General features: G+C 38.8%; 1 protein-coding gene across 9 annotated transcripts in view; it reads left to right on the top strand.

Moving 5' to 3' along the window:
- The window catches only part of WWP1 (WW domain containing E3 ubiquitin protein ligase 1), a 60777-nt gene that overhangs the window by 4831 nt on the left and 30861 nt on the right, over nt 1-25085 (top strand). For 6 of the 9 annotated variants that reach the window (XR_014942498.1, XM_015855814.3, XM_015855811.3 and 3 more), the window contains exons 2-4: nt 20173-20263; nt 21732-21870; nt 23787-23911. Coding sequence is in view for 5 of the 9 variants with exons in the window: in XM_015855814.3 (XP_015711300.1) it covers nt 20194-20263; nt 21732-21870; nt 23787-23911 (334 nt within the window). In the remaining 4 variants the exon portion in view is untranslated. The remainder of the gene's footprint in view (nt 1-20172; nt 20264-21731; nt 21871-23786; nt 23912-25085) is intronic. The other 3 variants (XM_085537244.1, XM_085537242.1, XM_085537243.1) reach the window with 1 other exon arrangement.

Genomic DNA, 25085 nt, shown 5'->3' with positions numbered 1-25085 from the left:
CTTGTAAAGTTAGTTAGGCTTGATAATTCAGGACTGTCATAGAATCATATTTAAATACATCAAGATTCAAGATTGAAATACATCAAGATCATGTAGTCCACCTCCCCTGCAGTGAGCAGGGACATCCACAGCTCCATCAGCTGCTCAGAGCACTTCCAGCCTGACCTTGAATATCTCCAGGGATGGGGCACATACCACCTCTCTGGGCAACCTGTGCCAGTGTCTCCCCACTCTTACTGTAAAAATAAACAACTTCTCAATTATATCCAATCTAAATCTGTCTTCTTCACTTTGAAACCATTTCCCCATGTCTTGTCATAACATGCCCTGCTAGAGAGTCTGTCCCCTTCTTTCTTACATCTCCACCCTAGATACTGAATGGCCGCTCTCAGGTCTCCTCAGAGCCTTCTCTTCTCCAAGCTAAGCAGCCCCTGTTTTCATAGGAGAGGTGTTCCCTTCTATGGGTTATTTTTGTGGTCCTCCTCAGTGTGCTCCAACAGGTCTGTGTCTCTTCTGTACTGAGGGCTTCACTGGAACAAGCTGCCCAGGGAGGTGGTGGAGTCTCCTTCTCTGGAGATATTCAAGACCTGCCTGGACGCCTACCTGTGTGACGTGGTGTAGGGAACCTGCTTTGGCAGGGGGGTTGGACTCGATGATCTCTAGAGGTCCCTTCCAACCCCTACTATTCTGTGATTCTGTGACTTCTCATCTGGATGAAGTATTCCAAGTGGGGCCTCACCAGTGCAGAGAAGTCATGAAAGCACTTCCAAAATCTTTCTTAAAGAAAATATGAATTCAGATTTAACTTACAAGTTTCCAGAGTTGGATGCTTTATAAGGGCTTTTGACTAGAATAAAGTCTTTACTAAAAGTTGGAATGAATAGTGTTTAACAGAGCAGATTATCTGCTCGAGCTTCTGATCTTTATTTTGCATTTTTTATCATTTATTACTGGAATATATTGAAGATGTTTATAGAATCATAGAATCCTAAGAGTTGGAAGCGGCCTTTAAAAGTCATCTAGTCCAGCTCCCCATAGTTGTACTTCAAGTGACTGGAATCTTAATATACGTAATTGTAACTAGTTCATAACCATAAGAACTTTTAACGCCCTCACTGTTAGGGGCATTAACTTGGAGCTCTGCAACTATTCTGGCCAGTAAGTTTTTCTTCTCCAGTAAAAATTCAGCCTCTGAAGTCTAAAGCAGAAAATTTCATTGCCTGAAAGCAATTCTGAATGAATCCTCCAAATGTAGTGCTCTGTTCCTGACAACACCAGCACATTCCCTTGATCTATCTTGATATAAATGGCACAGAGTACGAAGAAACACTTGTAGCTGACATTTTCAAGTGAGAATGTGGTACTGAATTGTTCTGGTTTTTTTTTCTGTTAGAAATTCAGAGTTAACAGTAATATTTTGCTCCATTTATTTCTTTTTACACTTTCAAGCTTCATCACTTCGTAACCTGAAGTAGGCAGGAGAGAGCTCTTGTCTGTGCTTCTGTGATACAGGGGGAAGTGTTGAAAGTAAGTTTTGCACACATTTCTGGGGCTTCTAACCATGATTTTTTAAATTAAATATGTTTTAATGGAGATCTGCAGTGGAGTCCTTTAAACCAAAGAACAAAAAATCTTCCCTTTGTTTCTCATATACTCAGCTGAAAAAGATGAGAAAGCTTTGGCTGTGTGTGTATATTCAGTGCAGTCAGTGATACTTCTGTATAAGTCAAATAAATGAGCTATAGTTTTAAAACAGTGGAAAGCAAACAGGAAGTGCAATGTTACTAATCTGTAAAATTGCACAATACACTCAGGCATCAGAGCTGAAGAAAGAACACACGTCCAGTTTGGAAACACAATGCTTGTTTTTTTGTTTTGTTCTTTACTGCTTTTACTGACCTTGTTTTTACCGACTGGTATATTGAATTAACGTCCGTGTTCTTTAGTGTGCATGTTGACATTAAAGTATCTGTGCATAAACATAACAGTCAAAAATGAAATAAAACATAAGAGGAAAGCTAAAATGGATTGCCACGTTTCCCCTTTCCCCTCAGGATGGAAGTGTGGGAGCTCCTTGTTCTTAAATTTCAGTTCTCTTTATATCACCTTTCTTCCACCCCTCCCTTTTTCTTTATTTCCTTTCTACTTCCAGTTCCCGGCTCACAGTATCTTGTCAAAAAATGAGATCGGTACTTTTGTGTTAGCATAGGAGACCCAGCATATGCTTGAAGGAGTAGGTGGAGGTATCCATTAAAATGGAGTGTAAGTTGAGTATATAGTAATAGAAGCCTGACATGGTCATAGATTGCTGTATCAAAACATCAAAACATGATTAAAAATGTAAATGTTGGAAAGCGTTAGGAATATGACATACGTTAGCTTGCATGCTATTTTTATGTTAGTTTTATAAGCTTATTTAGAAACTTCTAAATATTACTGTAGTATGGCAGCTGGCCTTGGTATTATTTGGGGATCTCCTTGCTTTAAGTCTTGTCATGGGTAGTCTGTTGTACTTCTTGGTTATTTGTATTGAGAATTTGAGTAGGGTTGTCTATCAGGAAGATACATCTGGGTTGACAGATGTATGATTCAAAATCATAGAATCATTAAGGTTGGGAAAGACCTCTAAGGTCATCGAGTGTAACAGTCCACTTACCACCAATATTGCCCACTAAACCATGTCTCAAAGTACAGCATCTAATCATTTCCTGAACACTTCCAGGGATGGTGACTCCACCAGCTTCCTTGAACAGCCTATTTCAATACCTCACCACTTTTTCTGAGAAGAAATTTTTCCTAATATTCAACCTAAACATCCCCTGATGCAACTTGAGGCCATTCCCTGTTGTCATTAGTTACCTGGAAGAAAAGGCCAACACCCACCTTGCCACAGCCTCCTTTCAGATTATAGTTGAGAGCTCAGCTCTCCCCTGAGCCTCGTCTTCTCCAGACCAAACAATCCCTGTTCCCTCAGCTGCTCCTGAAAGGACTCATGTTCCAGACTCTGCAGCTTCACTGCCCTCCTCTGAACATGCTCCAGGGCCTCTATGTTTTGTAGTGAGGTGCCCAAAACTGATCACAGTACTCAAGATGTGGCCTCACCACAGGGGGCAATCACTTCCCTAGTGCTGCTGCCTGATCTATATCCAATGCAGGCTGGGTGTCACTGTCTTTTTTGGCTCCTGGGCATGCTGCTGACCCATGTTCAACTAAGTGTCAACCAACACTCCCACATGCTTTTCCTCAGTGCAGCTTTCTTGCCACTCTGCTCCAAGAATGTAGCACCTGCATGGGGTTGTTGTGACCAAACTTCAGTACCTGGCAACTGATTTTGTTGAACTTCATCCCATTGGCCTCAGCCCAGCAACCCAGCCTGTCCAGATCCCTCTGAGGGGCCTTGCTACATTCAGACAGATAAACACTACCTCCTAACTTAGTGTCCTTTGCAGTCTTAGTGAGAGTACACTGAATTCTCTCATCCAGATCACCAGTCAAGATATTTAAATACAGAAATGATTGTTATATAGTCATGGAGAGCATCTGTTGCTAAATAATAGGTGTTTCAATGAAAAGATGATAGGCATTAAGTCCAGACCATTAACTAATTATGTTTAAACACTTCCTATGAGGAAGTTATTTCAGGCTGCCTGTTATTCTTGACTGCCCACTACAGGCTTTTATTTTTTTCTAGCCACCTGGGTTAACCTGCTGTCAGAAGATACTGACGTACTTGCCTGTGTTCAGTAAATCTATTATCTATTGCTTGCTTCAGTTTCAAACCTTGAGAGGCCATAAGAAAGTAATATCCAAGGAAATACATTTTAATATACAAATGCATACTGTTTGGGCCTATTTCTATGTGCTTGAGAATTACGTTTCAAGCACTTTCTACCCCAACCCTGGAGGAAGTAAGCATAGTTTTTTCAGATGTTGATTGAACAGCTTAAACAGCAGATGTTCCGAAGTTTGATATAGAAGATGTAGGAATAGAATAGAGGTAACAGGTAACTTAATTCGTGCAACTGGTGCAACTCTCATGCAACATCTCTAATGTTTTGTGCATTCTTTTGCTCGTTTCTGATGTGTGCCTTGTCTCAGGTCACGTATAGTAGAGCTGGAGATGGTACAAGGAACAACAGTGATGTCTTGCTTCTATGGATGAAGACTTACAGAATGACTGAGGATTCTTAATGTTCTTCAGACTGGAAGAAAGATAATGAGTCATGGCTGATATAAACAATGGAGTGGTCAATTAGTTTCTTGTTTTTTTTTTTTTTTCTCAGTGCAATATATTGCAGTCTTTGAATCCTAACACTATATATTTACAATTAGAAATTTATGTATGTATAGTTTTTTTTTGTTTTTTTTTTTTAACTTGGGAAGCCATCCAGAGGAACCTGGACAGTCTGGAGAAGTGGGCCCATGTAAAACTCAATGAGGTTCAACAAGGCCAAGTGCAGGGTGTTGCCCTTGGACCGGGGCAATTCCAGGTGTTTATACAGACTGGGAAAAGAACTTGGAGGCCCTGGTGGATGAGAAGCTGGACACGAGCCAGCAGTGTGTGCTTGCAGCCTGGAAGGCTAACTGTATTCTGGGCTGCGTTAGATGAGTGGCCAGCAGGGAGTGGGAAGTGGTTGTCCCCCTCTACTCAGCTCTTGTGAGGCCCCATCTGCAGTACTGCATCCAGGCCTGGGGCCCTTGGTACAGGAAGGATGTGGAGATCTTAGAGTGGATCCAGAGGAAGGCCACTAAAATGATCAGAGGGCTGGAACATCTCTCCTATGAAGAAAGGTTGAGGGAATTGGGCTTGTTTAGCTTGGAGAGGAGAAGGCTCTGGGGAGTCCCAGAACAGAAGGGGGAATGGCTGTTTAGGAGGGTGGATAGTGATAGGAGGAGAGGGAATGGTTTTAAACTGAGACAGGGGAGGTTTAGGTTAGATATTATGAGGAATTTTTTCACACAAAGGGTGGTGACACACTGGAACAGGTTGCCTAGGGAGGCTGTGCGTGCTGCGTCCCTGGAGGCATTCAAGGCCAGGCTGGATGTGGCTTTGGAGAGCCTGATCTGGTGGTTGGCAACCCTGCGCATTGCAGGGGGGTTAAAACTACATGATCCTTGTGGTCCTTTTCAACCCAGGCCATTTTATGATTCATGATTCATTGTTAGGCTTGATGTCTCTTTTGAGGGACCTACCTGGGAGTTTGACTCTGGAATCAGGGCTTGTCATAGGAGAATGTCCTTAGGAACATCTTCAAGTTCTATTTTTCAGGGGAGCAGAATTTGCCATACCAACTAAGGAAATCTAGGTTTGTGGAAAAGGAGCAGTTAATGTACAAATTCTATTACAGAGAGCCCTCAGTTTCTCAGCACATCACTTAATACTTCAATTATTTGCATTTATGAATAGAAAAGATTTGCAGCAAGAAGGTTGTTTTGACCATGCTATGAACATTTAGGTTATCTGGAAAAGAGGAACTGGCAGTGCTTTTCCCTTGTCACTGCCCTGCCTCTCATATCTCCCATTAGAAGTTCCCCTAAAATGAACATGAATGGCAGGAACGATTTGGAAACTGACTTCCTTGAGTCAGATGACCTTTGCCTTTGTCAGCGGTTTATGGGCTGGTCCTGCCCAGTTCCATGACTAATGGGGCAAAGTATTTTGCAAAATCCACACCTCCAGAAAAGGGAAACAGGACCCCAGAATTATTAAAAACAGCGGCAACAATCTGAGGAGAAACAAACTAATTTACTAAATATGGTATCAGAATGCAAGATAACACACTATAATACAATATAATTAGAACTGAAGCTAATAAATCAAATATAATGAGAGAGAGACTGTCCATACAGCTGAAGGCCTTACACTGATACTGAAGCGATGAACTCAGTCGGGACGGGCAGTGGTGAGGAGAGGTGAAGGAGAGGAGTGCCGAGATGAAAAGCCCCAATCAGGTGTCCTTGCCAGGAGTTATATCTCCTTTCTGACTGCAGAGTCCCCTGGCAGATGTACTTCCTCTTCTCCTCTGGGCAGGTACCCGGAACTGGAGCATTAACACTTTAACTCCCAGTGCACTACACAATGTTATGGTGAGGAATACCAGTAACTAAAAATCATCAAACCATGACATTCCACCCCTTATTCTACATCACTACATCATGCTTAATATACATAAACAAACCATAATTTTCCTGCATCACCCACTAAGTGGACCCGGGTCCCTGGGCAAAAACAGTTCCACGAAGAGGCTTACCCTTTCCAGAACCTGGAAAGACCCAAACTGCTTTACCAACATGTTCTTTACATGTGCTATGGGGACCTTATCTCCTTTGACAGTATGTAGGGAGCTGGCAGGACCATTGCGATTGATAGATCCTCTGGTGTTGACAAACCAGGTGGCTTCTGCTGAATGCTTCTCCCAGTGCTTAAATGTTCCACCACCCATTGGTTTCAACATGGTTTTCAACAACCCATTGTATCATTCAGTTTTACCAGAAGCCGGTGCTTGATAGGGAATATGATAAATCCATTCAATGCCATGATCTTTGGCCCAAGTATTAATAAGGGAATTTTTGAAATGAGTCCCATTATCTGACTCAGTTCTTTCTGGGGTGCCATGTCACCACATCTTGGGTGGAGATTCGTTTCATTTTCTGTCCCTTTACAGGGGCAGCTGACATCGATTCTGGTTCCTTCTGTGGTTGATCAGGTTGGTCATTTCTGATGCTCACCCTCTCCAGTTTGGCTCAAAGTCCATTTCGTTCAACTGTGAGGATATTTAATTTAGATTCGAGCATGGTGTGACAAGTCTGAATTCTGTTTAGTTCATTTTGGAAGGTGTCTCGCTCAGTTTGAAGGCTGTCAAGTTTGGACTGCAGGGAGTCCCTCTCTGACCGGAGGGTGTCTTGCTCAGACTGGTGGGCATCTCGCTCAGATCAGAGGGAGTCCCACTCAGATTGGAGGGCATCTCTCTCAGCTAGGAAACCCTCTCGCTCAGCCTGGAGTTTCTCCGCCCTGGTTTGGAGAATCTTTCTTTGGATCTGTAGACTCCGTTTCTCGACTAGCAGTCTCTCCTTCTGGACCTGAAGATTGTCCCTCTCGGCTTGGACTGTCTCCTGGAAACTCTTCTTTTCAGCTTGGAGTCTGTCTCGCTCATTTTGTATTGTCTTCTGGAGATTCTCCCTTTCAGCTCTGAGACTTTCTCTGTCAGCCTGTAGATTCTGTTTCTCATCAAGAAGACTCTTTCTCTGGAACTGGAGATTCTCCCTATCAGCTCTAAGACACTCTCTTTCAGTCTGGAGACTCTCAATTTCAGAAACCCTGCCTGGGATAGTATTGAACAAGGCCCGATAAGCAGTAGCCAGGCCCCAAATCAGTTGTGCCTCCTCAGATCTGCCTGAGCCGTAACATTCCTGTCTTAAATAATTGTTTAAGCTCTCAGGGTCTTTCAGGTGTTCAGGAGTAAAGTTCCATGACACCGAGGATGTCCATCTCTCTAAAGTTTTTCCCAAGCCACTCCACACTCCCTGCCACTCAGTATTCTCTGGTTTGGGGGAAGACTTCTTCAAATAATGATAAATACAAATACTGAATGAAATGATGAGTAGTACATTCAGGGAAATTGACACTGTCATCAGATGAGCATTCGAAAAACGCATGAAGGATTCAAAGGAGAGACTGGGAGCCTGCTTATAAATCACAGGATCTGTAAAATTAGCAGCTCCCTCTGGAGTTCAATGCCACATTGTATGCAGATACCAGGTAGGTATTTCCATCAGTGTTTTCAATTGATTATATATAGCTATAGCACCATAGAGAAAAATGGCAAATTTAATAAAGCCCCAGTACGTTTTGAGCATTAAGAAAAAGAAACTAATGGTATTCAGGCCCTTTAGAAGAAGTCTTGGAAGAGAAAACATTTTTTTTTTTCTCTTTACAGAAGTCAGATATCGGTGTTCAAAGTTTACAAATATCAGCAGAATATTGGCAGTCTGCCTGGACTGTCAAGGTCAAGTTTTCAGTGAACACCTGCAAAAGAGATAAACTTTCCCAACGAAGCTAATGAAACTCTCTTAGAGCAGAGAGAGAGAGATTCGTTCTAAAAAGCTAAAAAGCAGCTTTTTGCTCTAAATGCCCGCATCCTCCACCATGAATGTCAGCGGTTTATGGGCTGGTCCTGCCCAGTTCCACGACTAGTGGGGCGGAAGGATTTTGTAAGATCCACGCCTCCAGAAAAGGGAAACAGGACCCCAGAATAACAGCGGCAACAATCTAAGGAGAAACAAACAAATTTACTAAATATGGTATCAGAATGCAAGATAACACGCTATAATACAATATAATTAGAATTGAAGCTAATAAATCAAATATAATAAGAGAGTGTCGATACAGCTGAAGGCCTTACACTGATACTGAAGTGATACATGCAGTCGGGACGGGCAGTGGCGAGGAGAGGTGAAGGAGAGGAGCACCGAGATGAAAAGCCCCAAACAGGTGTCCTTGCCAGGAGTTATATCTCCTCTCTGACCGCAGAGTCCCCTGGAGGATGTACTTCCTCTTCTCCTCTGGGCAGGTACCCGGAACTGGAACATTAACAGTTTAACTCCCAGTGCGCTACATGATGTTATGGTGAGGAATACCAGTAACCAAAAATGATCAAACCATGACAGCCATGCAGTGTTTGTAGTCACTAAATGGAAGTTTTCAAGGCAGTGGTGTCCTTCAGCATTAGCCAGTAATGTATGCAGGTTTTATAACATAGTTTTCTGCTTTGCATTAGGAAGGGTACTTCTGGTTATGAGAGTGTTTTTGCATTCTCGTGATCTCTGTTTGTGCTGTTGAAGTGTAAGTGAAAATTTGAAGCTCTATTTTACTACAAAATTGAAGTTGTTTTCACATAGTTCCCTGATTCTTTTGTAGCTTTGAGTTAAATTTGGTGTGGAATGTATTGATGTGGTTCAGTACTTACCCTTAAGAACTCGAGCTTTGGAATCTTCTGGTAGGCCTTTGTGTATGAGTCAGTTTCATGTCCTCAAACTTGTAGTGTTAGTATGGTGACAAGCGTTCTTAAAGCAGTTAAATTTTGGAATCAGGTTATCTCAGAATCACCCTGGAAAATAATTAGCAGAAGCAAGTAGCTCTGCTTTAAGAACTAAGAATATTTATCACCTAAACACCTTACTAAGGGTTGTGTTGAATCCTTCAGCACTTTAAAGACTGCTTCTGAAGCTTCTGAAAAACTTAGCTTAGCTTAGTAATGTGAGGCTGTAATAGGTAAGACTGGCAGGATGTGTGCTGGGAACTGGGACGTGTTTTATTGGCTGACGTTGCTGAGATGGGTATGTTTGCATAGCATGTTATAAAAAGCAAACTGGAGAAAAGAGTGGGAACATAGAGTGAATTCTACTTACACCTTTTGGAGCTATTTTTTGAGATAGTTACGGAGGAGAGATGCATCACATCAAACCTCTTACTGGCAAAAGATATGCAGAGATTCTGTCTACCGTTGGCCTTTAACCCTGAGGCTGTTTCTCTTCTCCTCTTCTCTGAGTATTGACTGGTTGTCTTTCACTGACTTAGCAAAACAAAGGGGAAACTGGGATATATGTATTTTGTGAGACAATATTAATGCATTTCTTGTAGTAGATATCTCTTAATCATGGTTTCTTTATAACCTCACAAACACAAGGGAAAAGAAGTGATGAGGGCACAACAGAAGCAACATAAAGCTCTTGATCAGTGTTATTTTATGTTCCTTTGCAATTTTTTATAAGTTTTACTGTGACTGCAATGGACGTGTTTATGCTAGTCACGGTTATTGTGACTAATAAGGTCGTGGTGATAGGCATGAATTGTTGTGAGTGGATTTTGTAAGCTATCCTGGCACTCTTGGTATGTGCTCAGGCTGCCTGCCTACTCTGAAGCCTGTACTTCTCCATGTTCTGTATTGCTGTAATACACACAGCTAGATTATATATTGGAGTGCCTATGTGTAACTGTGGTAAAGTTTTCATTTTGCCATGTAGGCTTTCAAAATAATATTTTAGGGCTATATTCTAGTATATTACTTTAATTTCCTGTTGATGCAAGTCTGATATACAGTAACTTATTAATACCAAAAGTATTCTCTGGAGTGGAGGGCAACCTGGAGAATCATATCATAGAAGCATAGAATGGTTTGGGTTGGAAGGCATCTTTAAGATCAGTTAGTTCCAGCCCCCTGCTAATACGCAGTCTGTTATGTATGTGGTGCTCTGGTGGTTGTGGAGGCCATTCACTTGAACATTAAAATGGGGGTAAAAATACTCATCTTTGATTTCTTGATGTGTGTGTTGTAACTTCTATTCAGAAAGCCTGGAAATTGTTTACTCTAGTTGTCTCACCTCTGTGCATGTGGGCCTAACTGTCGTACACAGAGGAGGCACTGTGATATTTTTGTCCTGGCATTTTGTGGAAGAATAAGAAGCATCTTCGTGATTGTGATTCACAAGCACAGTGTGCCCTAAATATCTGATCAAATAATTTGTTCTGTGTACAGTCTTTTAAACTAGGTTCCATACAATTATTTTGTTATATCCTCACAGCTGTTTTCTCCCTCTGCTGTTCTAGACCTTTTTACTTGTAAAAGATCCAGCTTAGATCAAGTCAGTCCCATGTCTGTGATGGCCTTTAAGTCAGGCAGTGCAGATAACTTGAATTCATGCTGCATTCCTCAGCAACAGGAAATTTTCTTTCTCCTCTGCCTTGCTGTTGATTTTCATGAAGCTCTTGGAAACCAGGTGTATCAGAGGGCATTGCTTTGCAGTTTAATTTAACTGGATCTGGTGGTGAACAGATGCGTTTAGAGGGACGGAGGTGAAAGGAAGTGTGGGAAGACGTGATTGGACATTATGAGTCATACATGTGATGTTTGCTTGGGAAACTAGGCTAAAAAAGGTTTCTGCCAGAGAGCTGCTAGTCTAAGACAAAACAGAACAGGCAGACATGTGCAGTGGAATCACAGTCTGTGATTTGTTTAGACCTCTTGCATAACACTCTCAAAAGCAGGTTTTGTAAAGCTCTGTACTGTATTCTGTCTCAGACCTGAATATGAGTCTGGCAATGCGTTGCAGTTAATGCATTGTTCCAACATAGAATGATAGAATGGTTTGGGTTGGAAGGGACCTTAAAGGCTGTCTGATTTCAAGCCCGCTGCTGTGGGCAGGGGCAGTCTGCAAGTCTGAAGGAATACTGCTGCATTTATCGTATTTACTTCCTAAGTAGTAATGGCTTTGGGTTCTTGTTTTTAATTTCTCTGGACATAGGCTCAAAACTCAGCAATACCCAAGGAATCAGAGAAGCCATTAAAAAGTAAAAGTATGTAGTAAAGGCATCTGCAAGAGTCGTATCTTTTTAAGTTTCTAAGTATTGTGGTAAACTCTTGAAAGTCGTTAGTTTGTCACTTTAATAACTGATAACATTTTTTTTTAAAGTGTAGGTCAGTGTTTGATTGGCTGAAGTTTAAAATTAGTTCAGGTGCCACAGAACAGAACTTGTTGCTTAGCAAGGGATGAGTGCCATATTACAATATTGTTCTAGTAGTGCTGTGATGGTGTGCTTTCCCTGTGTGCTGAGAATTCAAGTCAGAACTCTTAGTGTTATTTTAAATGATCACTGAAAATCTGACTTTGTTACCTACTGTTTGAACATTGACAAGTTACTACTGGTACTTATAATACTTCTGCAAGTGATACTTAATAGGAAAGAATCACAGAATCATAGAATTACCCAGGCTGGAAAATACCTTGAAGATCATCAAGTCCAACCGCAGCCTAACCATAGTACCATTTAATGCTGCTCACTGCATCTTATGAGTTTCCAAGTTAATTGTTAACATTCTCAGTTCAGTGCTTCAGTATGTCTTGTGCTTTATTTATTTACTTATTTATTTTACCTTTAGTTGGATCATAGATCTGTAGCTGAAATAATCTTCACATAAATTGGACAATGATTCCAGTGGGTATTGTCACAGAAGTCAGGACTGCCATAGTCAGAAAAACATGGAGAATGTCCATGTTGTGTTTAGAACCATGTTAAGATTCCAATCATAAATATTGTTTTATTTTTTAACATACAATTTTATCATGTGCTTCTGTGATAGATTATTAAAATATTCCTTCTCCTCCCACCCTACTAAATAGTTTAGGTGGGAAACTAGAAGACAGAATTACTCACAGGGCTGGAATTGAAGGTAGTGAAGGTGAATGAAAAAATAATGCACAGTAAAAATAGTACGTGATTGAACTTAAGCAGATGAATAAGTAGTGTGATTGGGAATTGGCAGTTTGTATTGGGGCAAAAGCAGAATATCAAAAGACAAGGAATTTAACGTATTCTGTGAAGAATGTGCAACATTTCGGGGTTGTACAAACAGATCTATTAAATTAAATTGGCAGAATGTAAGCCTTTCAAAGTGAAGAAGGTGGATTAGAAAGCAAAGGTTAGAGCTGTTTGTGTAGTTTGGACCTTGCTTTCCTTGTGTATGCCAAGTAGGAGTTAATTAAAGTTAATAAAGTTAATTAGTTATATGTGAAAAGGAGGATTATAAAACAATAGAGTGCATATCTTAAAATCAGGCACTCTATTGAAAGGGATCAGGACTTATTTGAAGTACTTTGACTAAAGATATCCTTGGATGTAGTTTCTAGCTGAAGCTTCTGTTCACTGGCAGTAAATTTTCCCCCCTCACATATATGAATATATTATTATTTAATAAAAGTTAATACCTTATCCTGTCATCTGTATCCCTAGTCTGTCCTTCTTAGTCGCCATATATATTTGGTCGGAAAGGGGAATGGAATTGATGACCTTTTAATTAGCTTGTTGTAGATCTTGACAGTTCAGAAGGCTTCTTAAATGGAAAAGGATTTTTTAAATTTTAAAATGCGAAGAGCAGCAAATGAATTTTGTCACAAACATCAAGCAGGCAATTAATAGTCCTCAGATGGCCTGTTAGTATTTATGGGAGAAATCCCTTGCTGATAAGCATGGTCTTTCCATTACGTCTTAGAGTAGCAAGCATGCTTCTGGAGCTCAGGGAAGTAAAACTTGGACTTTAAAACTGTGTTTCCATAGGTGCAAGTAATGTCACAATTTTAGTTGATGACCAAAGCTATGTATTTAGGGAGTACCAGTACTTAGACTATTTTGGCGTTGGCTGTAGGCAGGACAAGAGATGTAGGAATAATCTTTTACTGGCTGTTCTGCTCTGTTTAATAAAGGCTAACATGTTTTTGTGTGTTACACAGACTATTCTCCAGATCTGAAACAAAAATGTCAAACTTGGGAGTTGAATATTAAAGAACAGTTTTGAATTTAGTTAGGTATGCACTAGAGAGATACTTGAAAGTGAAAACGGTATCTGTGGAGTAGGAGTCATGGTGTTTATGGGGAAAAGCGGTATGTATGGTGGAGGAAAAACGACAAGTGATTTTTAGGTTGTGAAACATGAGCAGGCAAGTAAAGGGAAGGGAAATCTAGAATGTGCCATAAAACTAACTGTTGAATGTGTGATTGCAGATACGGGGAGGAGCAGGCTCCATATAGGCAGAACTTTATCACGAGGTTGTTTCAGTAAGTGTCTTGTGGGCTTCATTGGTCATGAGGATTGAGAGATCAGAGGTAATGATAAGTCTAAGATATTTCACTGTGCAATCTTTGATTAGTCAGCCAAGCTGAGAGATTTATGTGCGCTGAGTACAGCTTGGAAATGGCATGTTTAGGATTCAGTAAATGATAGTTCTTTTAAGATATTTGCTGTGTTTGTAGAAACACTTTAATATGTCTGCATTTATTACGCAGAGATGCCCTTGGTGCGTCAGGTACACGGTGGATCATAGAAATTTAACAGAGGGCGAAGCTCCCTCCACTCCCTTTCCCAGAATCTACTCCTGGTTTTGCCACCACCTGAAACTGAAAGCAGAGGTTCTTATTGTGTGCTGTTACAGTACAGGCACTTGTGATATTGTGGAGATAATGGCTTTGGATGAGTGGTGATTTCAGGAGGCTGTAGGGATCGGAATCTCTATTAGGTGATCCATGTGTGCTGCTTTGATCTTCAGGAGTGTGGGAAGGAGAGATGTTCTTGCCCATGGTAGAGCCTGCAGTACAGAGTGGCAGGTGGAGGATGTGGTAGCCTTTATTACAAAAGAGACAGCTCCATGGGTTGGGGAAAATAAAAAATTATCCACGTTTCTAGTCCTGCTTTTGGGATCTCTTTTTTACAGGAGTAAGGACGTTGTGCCAGCAACACTGTTCAATCCTGAAAGCAAGAGTTTGTATACATAGAGACAGGAGAACGCAAAGGAAATGTCGGAAGGGTAGAGAAAAATAATTGGTATGTTTAATACTGTGATAGCTCACAGTATTACATGGATCGTGATTGTATTCTGATAGCTGTTGGTAATCCTGCAGTTGGGTAGCTTATTAATCATTCTGATTGAAAACTTTTTAAGGTTTCTAATGTGTACCATTTTATAATCAAATCTAACATGGTCTTGTTTACACTTTATAGCAAGTGAAATTAACTAATGTCAGCACTGGTACTTTCCCATGACTTTTCAAAGAGCTATTTAATAGCTAGAGATAACATTGAAGATTTTAAGCTTTAATCAGTAGGTTCAGTATCCAAACTGGGCATTTGTTCTGAGTAACAACAACAACAACTAAAGATTTTGGGGCTGAGTTTAGCAGTAAATGCTGCCCATAGGGCTCCTTGTCCACTAGTAAAGTCTTGCACTTTCTTTAATATTTTTTAAAGCATTTTTCTGTTTATCTTCAGCAGCTATTTTTCTTTCCCATGTAGGTTTTCTTGCAAATAAGATCAAGGAAATTTTGCTGTTTTCCTTTTGTCATTTCTGATAGCGTGGATTTCTTTAGCCTCTTGATCAGTATTATCACTTCAGTGACTTCCTACAATCTCCATCTCCTCCCTTCCTTCATCAAGACCGGGCAGCTTGTCTAGTTTAAATTTAGATTATTTCTAGTTTGAAATGTCTAAGTTCATGAAAACTTTCACTTCTGATGAGTTAGAAAAGTGATGATGTAATCACATCCTCCTCCAAATTTGTCAGTCCCTCTGCTATGGGACTTCTTTGCTGTCCCTGCTTAATTTCATAGAGTGTGTGTTTATGTTTATTTTCTTTGCCTCATCAATGAGTGTTTTTTTTCCAAACAGTATTCTTTTAATTCAGTAACCTTTATTTTTGCTTTCTTCATCTTTTACTTGGAGTCTTAATTATTGTTAGACTGCTCTGTCTTTATTCTCCCAGTAATGCCTGCCCTTGTAGAAGGCAGTCTATCACCGGTATCTTACATAATATCACTACTACTATTTTTATCACTACTTGAAACACTTACATGACAGATTGCTTTTTTTTTCTTTTTTTAACGTATATATATTTCTATGACTACTTCAGAATAGTAATTTTCCCATTAAAGGACACTTCCTGAGGGAATATGCTTTTGTTGGTACTTCTCTTCTTTGATTGCGCAGCAGCATTTGTCCTATATCCCAAACAGCCTTTAGAGGGTAATGGATGTCTCTATTTCAAATCTCTAGATAAGAGTCTCCATCTTGTATGATATAACTTGGTCAGCTTTTCTTCCTGAAGGCCTTGTTTACCTCAGAGAAAGACCTGTCCAAATGTTTTTACTCTGTGTGCATCAGACAGCAGAGTGTCCTCTTTTATTTGTTGCTTTGGATCCTGAATGAAAATTACAGATGCTCTTTCTTCATCCACGAGAAACACCTGCATAAGGGCTGATTCATTTAAAGGTGAACTTAGGTAGTTACAGATCAGAGTAATAGATAGCTGTCTAAAGCATTGTCTTGTTTTGTTTTGTTTTGTTTTTAATCCCTGGAAAAAGAAGTTACTAGAAAAACAATTTGTAAAATTTTCTTAATCTGATTTAGAGAACTAAATTCTTTTTCCAGCCTATTAATTTTGATCAGTTCTTAATTCCTCATTAACTAAGCAAGGCTGAGGGAGTCTGCAGCTTTAAAATATGAAGTGACCAGAAGCTTCAACTGAATAGAGTCAATTCACATTTTCTCTGTTCAGCAAAGCTATTTGGAATACAGAATATTACATAAGGGATTTTTCATTTATTGTTTATAATAAAAGCAGTTTATGCACTTGCAAACATGTATTTTTAAATTTCTTTATCTAAATACTGTGTGACATGCATGCTAATGAGGTATTTGTGATGCACTAAAAACTTGGAATTGTACCTCTGCTGTGCAAATGTACCAAGGTGTACCTATATTCTCAAGAATTTAAGATAGGCTTTTATTGTAAAAGGACATAGAATTTTTAGGGGCAGAAGCTGAACATCTGGACACCGATGATAGAAATATAGTTGTATACGTGTCACAGAAACATACAGCCCCACAACCAAAGCAAGCTTTACTTTGTTTTATCTCTTTGCTCTGCTGGTAGCTTTCTTGCATTCTAGTCATTTCTTCCCAGCCATTATGATCACGTTTCCCTCATGGGAAAAGATAGAAAACTGTGTAGAGAATCCTCACTTCAGTGTTACCAGAGTATGGGTAAATGCATGTATGCCACATTCAGTTTGTAGCTTAGGAGCAGGCTGAGCCAGTAATTCAGGTTAGAGCAGGCTGTATGCCTTGCAGATAAATCAGCACTTGAAACCTGAGTAGGTTAGACAATGAGCAGTGTACCCTGTCTGTATGAGGACTTTGACACATTTTTTTTTGTTGATGTTATCATTTATTTACCTTGATTTGTGCACCCTGGGTGTAGAGTTAAAAAGCAAATAAAAAACTCCACATTTATAAAAAGTGTAGAACAACAACTAGTTCATCAAATAACCGTAGCAACAAGGAAAAAAAACCTGTAAAAGTGATGCTTTTTTGGTCAGTTATGAAAGAATACCTAAACTAATGCTTACGTTTATGATTAGAACTAGAATTGGTTTCTTAAGAAGAGTTTCTTGGTTCCTTGGCATTGATTTCTTGAGAAGAGTTTGAATTTGGCTGCCACAGAATTGATTGCATGTGTTGTTCTGTAAATGACTTCAGTATCAGTGGTCCCTAAAGAGACGTTTTCAAGATGATCCATTGAAATGTGGAAAGAAAATTCTACAGCTTGTATGTATATTCTATCTGAAATGATGGGCCAGAAATCCCAGGCCCATAGGAAGGCTGGAGCATAGAAGATGTGACCTTGCTAGAAAAAAGATGAAGTCTCGGAATAATTAAGAAAAATGTCCAGTTCTGAGCTGCCAGTACAGGAAATAAGGACATGTTTGAGACAATATAATGCAATGTCATGAAGATGTGTAATTGACTGGAACACTTCTCTTATGAGGAAGGGCTGAGAGATCTAAAACTGTTCAACCTAGAGAAGAGGAGACTAAATGATCTCATCGATGTATATCTCTCTGTGGAGGAAGAGCACAGTGAGGATAGAACCAGGCTCTTTTCAGTGGTGCCCATTGCTAGGACAGGAGGCTGCAGACACTAACTGGAGGACTAACTGCTGTGCTATATGAGTGCTGGAACGCTGGCACAGGTTGTCCAGAATCTGTGGCGTCTCTTCCTTGGAGATGTCCAAAAGCTGCCTGCATGTGAGCCTGAGATATAGGTGCCTGGGCACCCTTCTCTGGGCAGCCCTGTTTGGTCAGGAGTTAGACCAGATGGCTCCAGAGGTCCTTGCTATCCTCAAACATTCTGTGATTCTAGATGGGGAGTGAGAGAGGGGGAGGTTGTGTGAGTGAAGAAGAAAGAAATTAAGCATCAATAATATTTAAAGTATGTATTGATACTGGGAACCTCGTGTGGTCCTGCCTCCTTTAGCATTGTTGGGTATCCTGAGATAAGGGAGTGTTCTGAAACACTACAGGGTTCACAGTGGCACTTGTACTTCTTCATTCACTTTCTACGTATTGCAGTTTATGTGTGCTCAGTTAGTTGAAAAGGAGGCTTGAATAGATGGATCCAAAGACACCATGGATTTAAGATAATACTAATAATGTGAGTACAAGTAAACAACAAGAACATGGCAAAGCGGACTTTTCTCCTACTTCTAGTATGAGCTTTTTGTTGACTACGTTATGAAGTAAAAATAATGGCAGCCTGATCAGATCTGATAAGAAGTCAGCAAAAAATATCAACTTTATCAAGAAGGCTATTTGAAATATGGATGTACCTTCATAATCATCAATAATTAACCTCATCTGAAATGTATATTGTATCTTAAGATATTAGCTAACGTAGGAAGATTTAGGTAATAATATGGAACATCATCATGACTAGCCAGGCATTTAAAAACTGTGAATCTGAAATGTGAAGGTTAACAGCTACGCTTTTCTCTGTGTTATGTAAAGTCTTGTGATATATAACCCAGTACTCTAGAATCTTTTACTAAATTTAATGATAAATCTTTAGATGCCTCTTCTGAGACTTTAGATAATAGCAAAAGACAAAAGTTACATACTACCAGGAAAACACATGTATTTTTCTTTCAACTAGGTAAGGTTGCAGAAATGGAGTGTACATGAAGTGCTGGAGAATGTTATTGACATGGTTAATAATATGAAAGGAGACCCTTTAAAAGCAGAGTCTGTTCAGAATTTGCAGTGACATGGGGAGTGACCATGAAAATCTTTGTACGACGCAGAGGTTTGCTGATTAACTCATGGCAAGAGTTGTTGAACAGTGATGTATTACAGTAGGCAATTGTTCACCTTTTCTGTTATGAGAAGTGATTGTGTACTTAGCAGATGCATAGAAAAAAACAACAACAAAGATTGTGTGACCCTTCCAGGTAAAGGTAATTCTTTAATAGTGAGGAAGTAGCTGCTTTATGAAAGAAACTTGTGCTGCAGTCTATTTGGAAAGTAGTTGTTTTGAAATGATATAAATTGACGAGCCACATACCACAAAAAAACATTTCATGATCAGTGAGAGGGAGTGAAAAATTATTATCATGACTTAATGAGTGCAGCCAATGATGTTCTTCCATTTGGATGTAGTTATCTTTGTGATTTCTCTTTTCCATCTGTGACAAACATTAAAGCCAGGTATTAAAGTTAAACTGAATTTATAACCAGACCTTCAAGTGACTGTATCACAAAGTGATAAAGATAAAAACAAAACAAACAAACAAGACAAAAAACACAACCACCATGTAAGCATATCACTCTGCTCTCCCTGAGAAATAGTTTTATTTTCAGTGGAAGTTTTTTATTGTACCACTAATAAATAAATACATAATAATAACACTCTTTATTTCTTCTTTATCTTGTCCTTTCTGATTTCTGTTTCTGTGTGTTTTATAGCATGCAAAATATATTATTAGTACAGTAATTCATATAATTGTGTAAAAATGTGCGTACCAGGGGTGCGTGTTTAACATTTTCTTCACTGACACACATACAATCAGATAGGTTTGCATGGCATTGTTCCATATTGCTGTTGTTAGCAATTGATGTTCTCAGAGGTAAATACAGGGCATTCACCCAGGCAGTGTATTTTAAGCATGCGTGTTTTTATGGCAGAAATAGAATTATCTGTTAGATAATTTTTCTAGTTTTGTTTCATGTGTAATGATTTGAAAGGAAGGGATCAGTGCTGCCTGTATGTCCTTCAAATGGTGCCCCAGCTTACATCAGAACCACAGTGCGCTAGTTGATGAATGGTACCATAGGATGGTCCTTGCTAAGTGCTTGCTGCTTTGATAGGTGAGGAAGGTAGGCAACAGTGGTTGTAAAGCTGATGGCAGATCTAGGAATGGAATTTAAACTGTCTAAATCGTTCGTGTTGCTGCTAGGACGGCTTGATTTTTCAAGCATGTTTGCGTTTCAGATGTTGTTTCTTTGAAGCTGTTGGTGCTTAGCTCATCTGGATTATAAGCACGCCTTTTAGAGATAGGAACGTTGATATTGCTGCTGTGTTTTTGCTTTGCTTTAACAGTTGTTCTGTACTTTGTAAATGTAAGCATTACTGAAGTGCCTCTGCATACTCAGTGTGACAAAGTTTGCAAAGTAATTGTTTTTGTTTTAACTATTATTATGAAAAACTGGGTTGTCGTACCAAAGTAATGCTTGCTGTCTTGCTAATTAATGTTTTAATATACTTTTTTATCATTATTATTATTTTTTATTTTTAGGCTTAAGCCTTAACTTCTGACATGGCCACAGCCTCACCAAGAACTGATACAAGTAACAACCATAATGGAAGGTTACAGATGCAAGTAACAGGCAAGTAGTGATAATTTGTGTCACAGTGGTTTTTAAGGGGAAACATTCTAATAAAGGCAAGCTGAAGCAAGTGTGAAAAATAGATCAGCATAGGCTGCAATTTAATTAACTGGAAGGTTACAAGTAAAAGGATAGCTGCAACATATGTAAATGAATTGAAGCTAGGTGGAAATGTTGAAATGGGGTGGATGACAGTTTAATGATCTCTTCAAATGAGAAAAGCCATGAGATGCAATACGTCAGTAGTGACAGAGGAATTGTGCTTGAGAAGAAATAATTAATGGCTTAAAATCTATAGACAGGAATACCTACTACTGAAATTATACAAAAAATATTGGCAGTTAAAAACTGCAAATATAAAAAAAAAGTCTTCATATTAATATGCATGCATGTTTATGTATGTTGTTTTACCACTGATAAGCAATTTGAACTTTTCCAGGGATCCAGAAAGAATCTGGGAACCCTGAAGTAAGAAAAAAACGTATGATTGGGAACATATTTAAGTCTATCATGAGCAAAACTTGGGAAAAACATCAGTAAGATTCTGTGTCTTTAAAAAAGTTATATCCCAGCAAAGATGCATCATACGGGATTGTAGAAGGGTGCCTGGGTTATCTGAGGAAAAAATACATTGTTGTGCAGTCCCCAAAATGGATATTTTGTTAAAATAAATGAGGAATCCTTTGCGGGGAAAACTAATCAACTGTGTGTAAGGATAGCTTGATGAATTGTCAGAATCAACTATAACTGATAGCTTAGTGTATAAACAACTGTAACAAAATGTTAAATTAGCAGCCTGTAGCTCCAAGGCAGCATATGCAGAAATTCTGATGTCCAATTCTATGCTGCTAATTATATAAGTATTGCTGTGTTTTCCTGGCACTGAAATTCTCTGACTTCAGGAGGTTTGTTTCAAAGACTGAAATGGACAGAAACCTGTTTGATTTTTTGGCTCAGTTTTCTGAAAGGTTAATTTTCTAATGGAAAGCAATCACATAGACATATGGGAGGCTTAAGAGAGAAAGCATAGCCCTCAGGTAAATACCATCTTGTCTTCTGAAGCAGGTTCCTGAAGTACCGTTTGAAACGTTGGCAGTTAGGCTGCTGTTGGTTGTTACAGTAACATCATCAGCTGGATGACGAAACAAGAGAATAGATTTATATTCGTGCACACTGAAGGACCTCACCAGTGATTTGGAGACTAAATAAATTTGAACTTTTTTTGGTCAGTTGTTGTTTCTAATTGTTGAAGGTTTAGCTGAAGCCTGAAGCTCATCTGCAAAATCCTTTAAATAGGGGAAATTGGAGAGCTGACTGCTTATTTTTAGTGATGTATTAAACCAGAGCTCAATCACACAGGTGGTACAGGTGAGGAGATGAAGCTCTGCATTCCATACGCTGTGCAGGTGGTACCCTTTCTAGTTTTCAGTAAGTGTGCTGCTGTAGATAAAGCAATGCATTTTATTAGTTTCTAGTGCCAAACTGAAACGGAAAAAGAATTGGTTTGGAACAACTTTCTACACGGAATTAACTGCAGATGGAGAAATCAAGAAAACAGCAAAATCAAGTAGTTCTTCAAATCCAAAGTGGGATGAACAGCTGACAGTGTAAGTAAATTTATTTATTTATTTATTTTACTTTTATTTTGATTATTTAATACTATTTATTGGTCTGCCGTTGTAGGCAGATATTTACTGAACTTGGCTGGCTACATAACTTTTTCTGGCTTTTGCTTATGCAGACATAAGATGATGTTTAATGAAAATTCTTTCACAGTGCTTATGATGTTATGAGAATATATAAGTGTGTGTGTGTGTGTGTGTGTGCACATACATTTTTTTTTTGGAAGAGAGTGTTCTACATATACATTTGCTGTCCACAGTGTGCCCTTAATGATTATTTGCACTTTGGACATCTCAGAATTTCTCTCTACAAGATGTTAGTAATTATAATTGTGTCATTCTTAACTTTAAGAGGAAAGAGTTCACAACTTGTTAAGTAGGTTATGAGGAAGGTCACATTTCCTTTCAGTTTCCTAATGAGGGGATGCACTTACAAAAACAAATTGCTGTAAAGTGGCCGTGTAACTTTTCCTAATAGTCAAGCTGCTTAATGTGGTAATAGCTTAATTTGGTTTACTGTGCCATAAGTGCAGACATACCTGAATATGACCCTGTGAAGAACTGGCAAATCTTGCACAGTGTAATTGGCTAGAAGGCATTATTGCGTAAGCAGCACTGTGACACGTGACTTGTACATAGCACAGCCAAACAGACATTCCATCATCGATATTACCAAGGCTGTGTTACTTGTAGGTAAGGTATTCGGGTCTACTTTTCTTAAGTCTGTTGGAATGGCATTATTGATTCAGTTGACCAGTCTTCCTGGGGATAAATGATCTCTCCAGTTTACCAAATTCCCCTGATCTGAAGGGGCAGCTACAAGAGCACCAGCAGTGCATTCTGTGTGTATTTTATATATTTTTTAAAATCTGATCTTTTAGTAAGACTTCCATTAGAAGGCAGCCTATTCAAAACACAAAAATATACCTCCTTACGAATTTCTGCAGAAATGATTCACGCTGTCTAATGTGCTAAAGTGCCTATAGAGTTAACTCTGCTGATGGGGCCTGGGGACAGTTTTTAGCATTATTTTTAGCAATTTTGATATACCTTCATGTTTGTAGTGCTGGCAGGTATGTGACCTTGGACTTCTTGCTGTACAGGGATTCTGCTCTGTTTTTCACAGCTAGAAACACTCTTGTTGTAATGGAAACTGTTCTATGAAACTTATTCTCCAGGACCTACCGTAGGCTCGTTTTCCTTCTTGAGCAGGGTGGAGATCATTGCCTAAGTTTGAAACAATATTACCGTAATTGGGGCTTCCCTTCAGTTGTCACTGTAATTTCACTCCTGGATTTTTTTTTTTTTTCCTCTGATTTTTGTGAATATGCATTCTGGTTTTATATATACTTGTGATTCATAAGTAATGTTTTATCAGCACTTTCATGGCAAGCTGACAGCTGTAGTGTGGGTTCCTGTTTGCAAGGAGCTGATTGGTTGTATTCTCTTTTTCTGATACATGGTATTTTTCTTCCTAGTGACAGGCAAATTAGTTTTACATATCATCTTTTTATTCACATGAAGTAGTGCTAACTTTTAGTTAGAATTCTAGAATAGGGAGGAATAAGGAAAATATATCTTTCATAAACAAGGCATGCTGTTGTATTACTGAGAGTTGAGCTTTGTTTAGGTTATTCTGCCAGTTCCCAAATTCTTTTTGCTACCTGTAGTAATGCACTTTAAGTTTGATCTCAAGTTTAGATATTGCAGTGTTTACAGTGCTTCATTAATTAAAAATTTCCCTTTACATTATGAAAACTTCTTTTTCACATAATTAGTATCAAGAAATACGATAGATATGAGAAAATGAATTAAGCTCAAACACTCCCAGTAAGAAAAATGAATACTTTTAAGTCTGTGTATATATATATATATATTTTAAAAATGTATTTTATGTGCAGGAATGTGACTCCACAGACTACGCTGGAATTTAGAGTGTGGAGCCATCACACTTTAAAAGCAGATGCTTTATTAGGAAGAGCCACTGTAGACTTGAGACAAGCTTTGGAAATACACAATAGAAAATGTAAGTTATCCTGAAGGATATTTTAAGTAGAATTGTTATTACTAATCTTTATGTCAAAACTGGCAAACAAACTACTAACTATATGTGTTATTACAACTGATTTTCAGTTGGTGTCTTTACTTGTCTCTTCTGGACATGTCTAACTGTGCTATTGAGAACAACTGAAATATAACAATGAGTTATAATATTTTTGAAGCAAATTCCAGAGTCTGAGTTACTCCTAAGTAAAAGCAGTAGCGATTCAATAAAATGTTTTGTGGCAAACTAATACAGAATTTGCTAGAAGATCTGTTTAAAAAAAAAAAAAAAGTCTAAAGTTTTTTTTACATTGTTTATGCTTTTCTTCTTTGAATACATATTTTTCCCTCATAACTCAACTGTCCAGAGAGCAGCAGAAACCACTGATAAAAGAATTGAGAACTTCTTTTTAGTACATTAGTGATTGTTGTGTTCTGTATAACTTCTAACAATTGTTTTCTTTAATAGAATTAAAACGTCTTCTTTATTTTGCTTTTTAAGCTTTTTTTCGTGAATACAAGAAGGTGGTGAATCCACACTTTAAATTCCACTCCTGAGTGGCAGTAGAATTCCAGCTAAACCAGTATTTTGCACAAGTTTGACACACAAACTCAAAAGCTTAGTGTAGAGAGGTGGAAGAAAAGATAGCTTAAGTTCTGTTTCACAAAAGCTTCATTTTTCTGATTATTTGGGAAAATTGAAACAGAATCCAAAAATCAGTGAAATTTCTTCAGCATTATGATGAAGATTCTGTGCAGGATTCCATAGTTAAGAAGAAAGTTTACTTATTTTGTAAATGCATAACAAAATCTAAAAGGATATCTCACAGTGAAATGTAATACTGTTAAAATAATCCTGAAAAAAGGTTAATATTTTATTGCTGGAGATCCAGGTATTGTGTGCCCAACAATTCGGCAGATTCTTTTAGGAAATGGTTGGCTGTGTTAGCTGTACATTGCACTAAAGCATGAGCAGTGCTTCTGATTTTGGCATGTCAACAGTCCAACGCCCACTGAATTACTGAGTAATTCAATGAAAGATTAATCTGGTCACTCAGTTGTTGATTGAAATGCAGCACTTGAAAGGCTCTTTACTGAAAATATGACGGGAAGTCCAAATGCAGAAACTTTAGAATTAGGGCTGTTACTTTCTCCTG

Source organism: Coturnix japonica, chromosome 2, assembly GCF_054131305.1.
Source record: "Coturnix japonica strain WE chromosome 2, WE-NBRP24, whole genome shotgun sequence".
Lineage (NCBI taxonomy): Eukaryota > Metazoa > Chordata > Aves > Galliformes > Phasianidae > Coturnix > Coturnix japonica.
The sequence above is the reverse complement of the archived record's forward strand: the minus strand, read 5'-3'. Positions and strand labels throughout refer to the sequence as shown.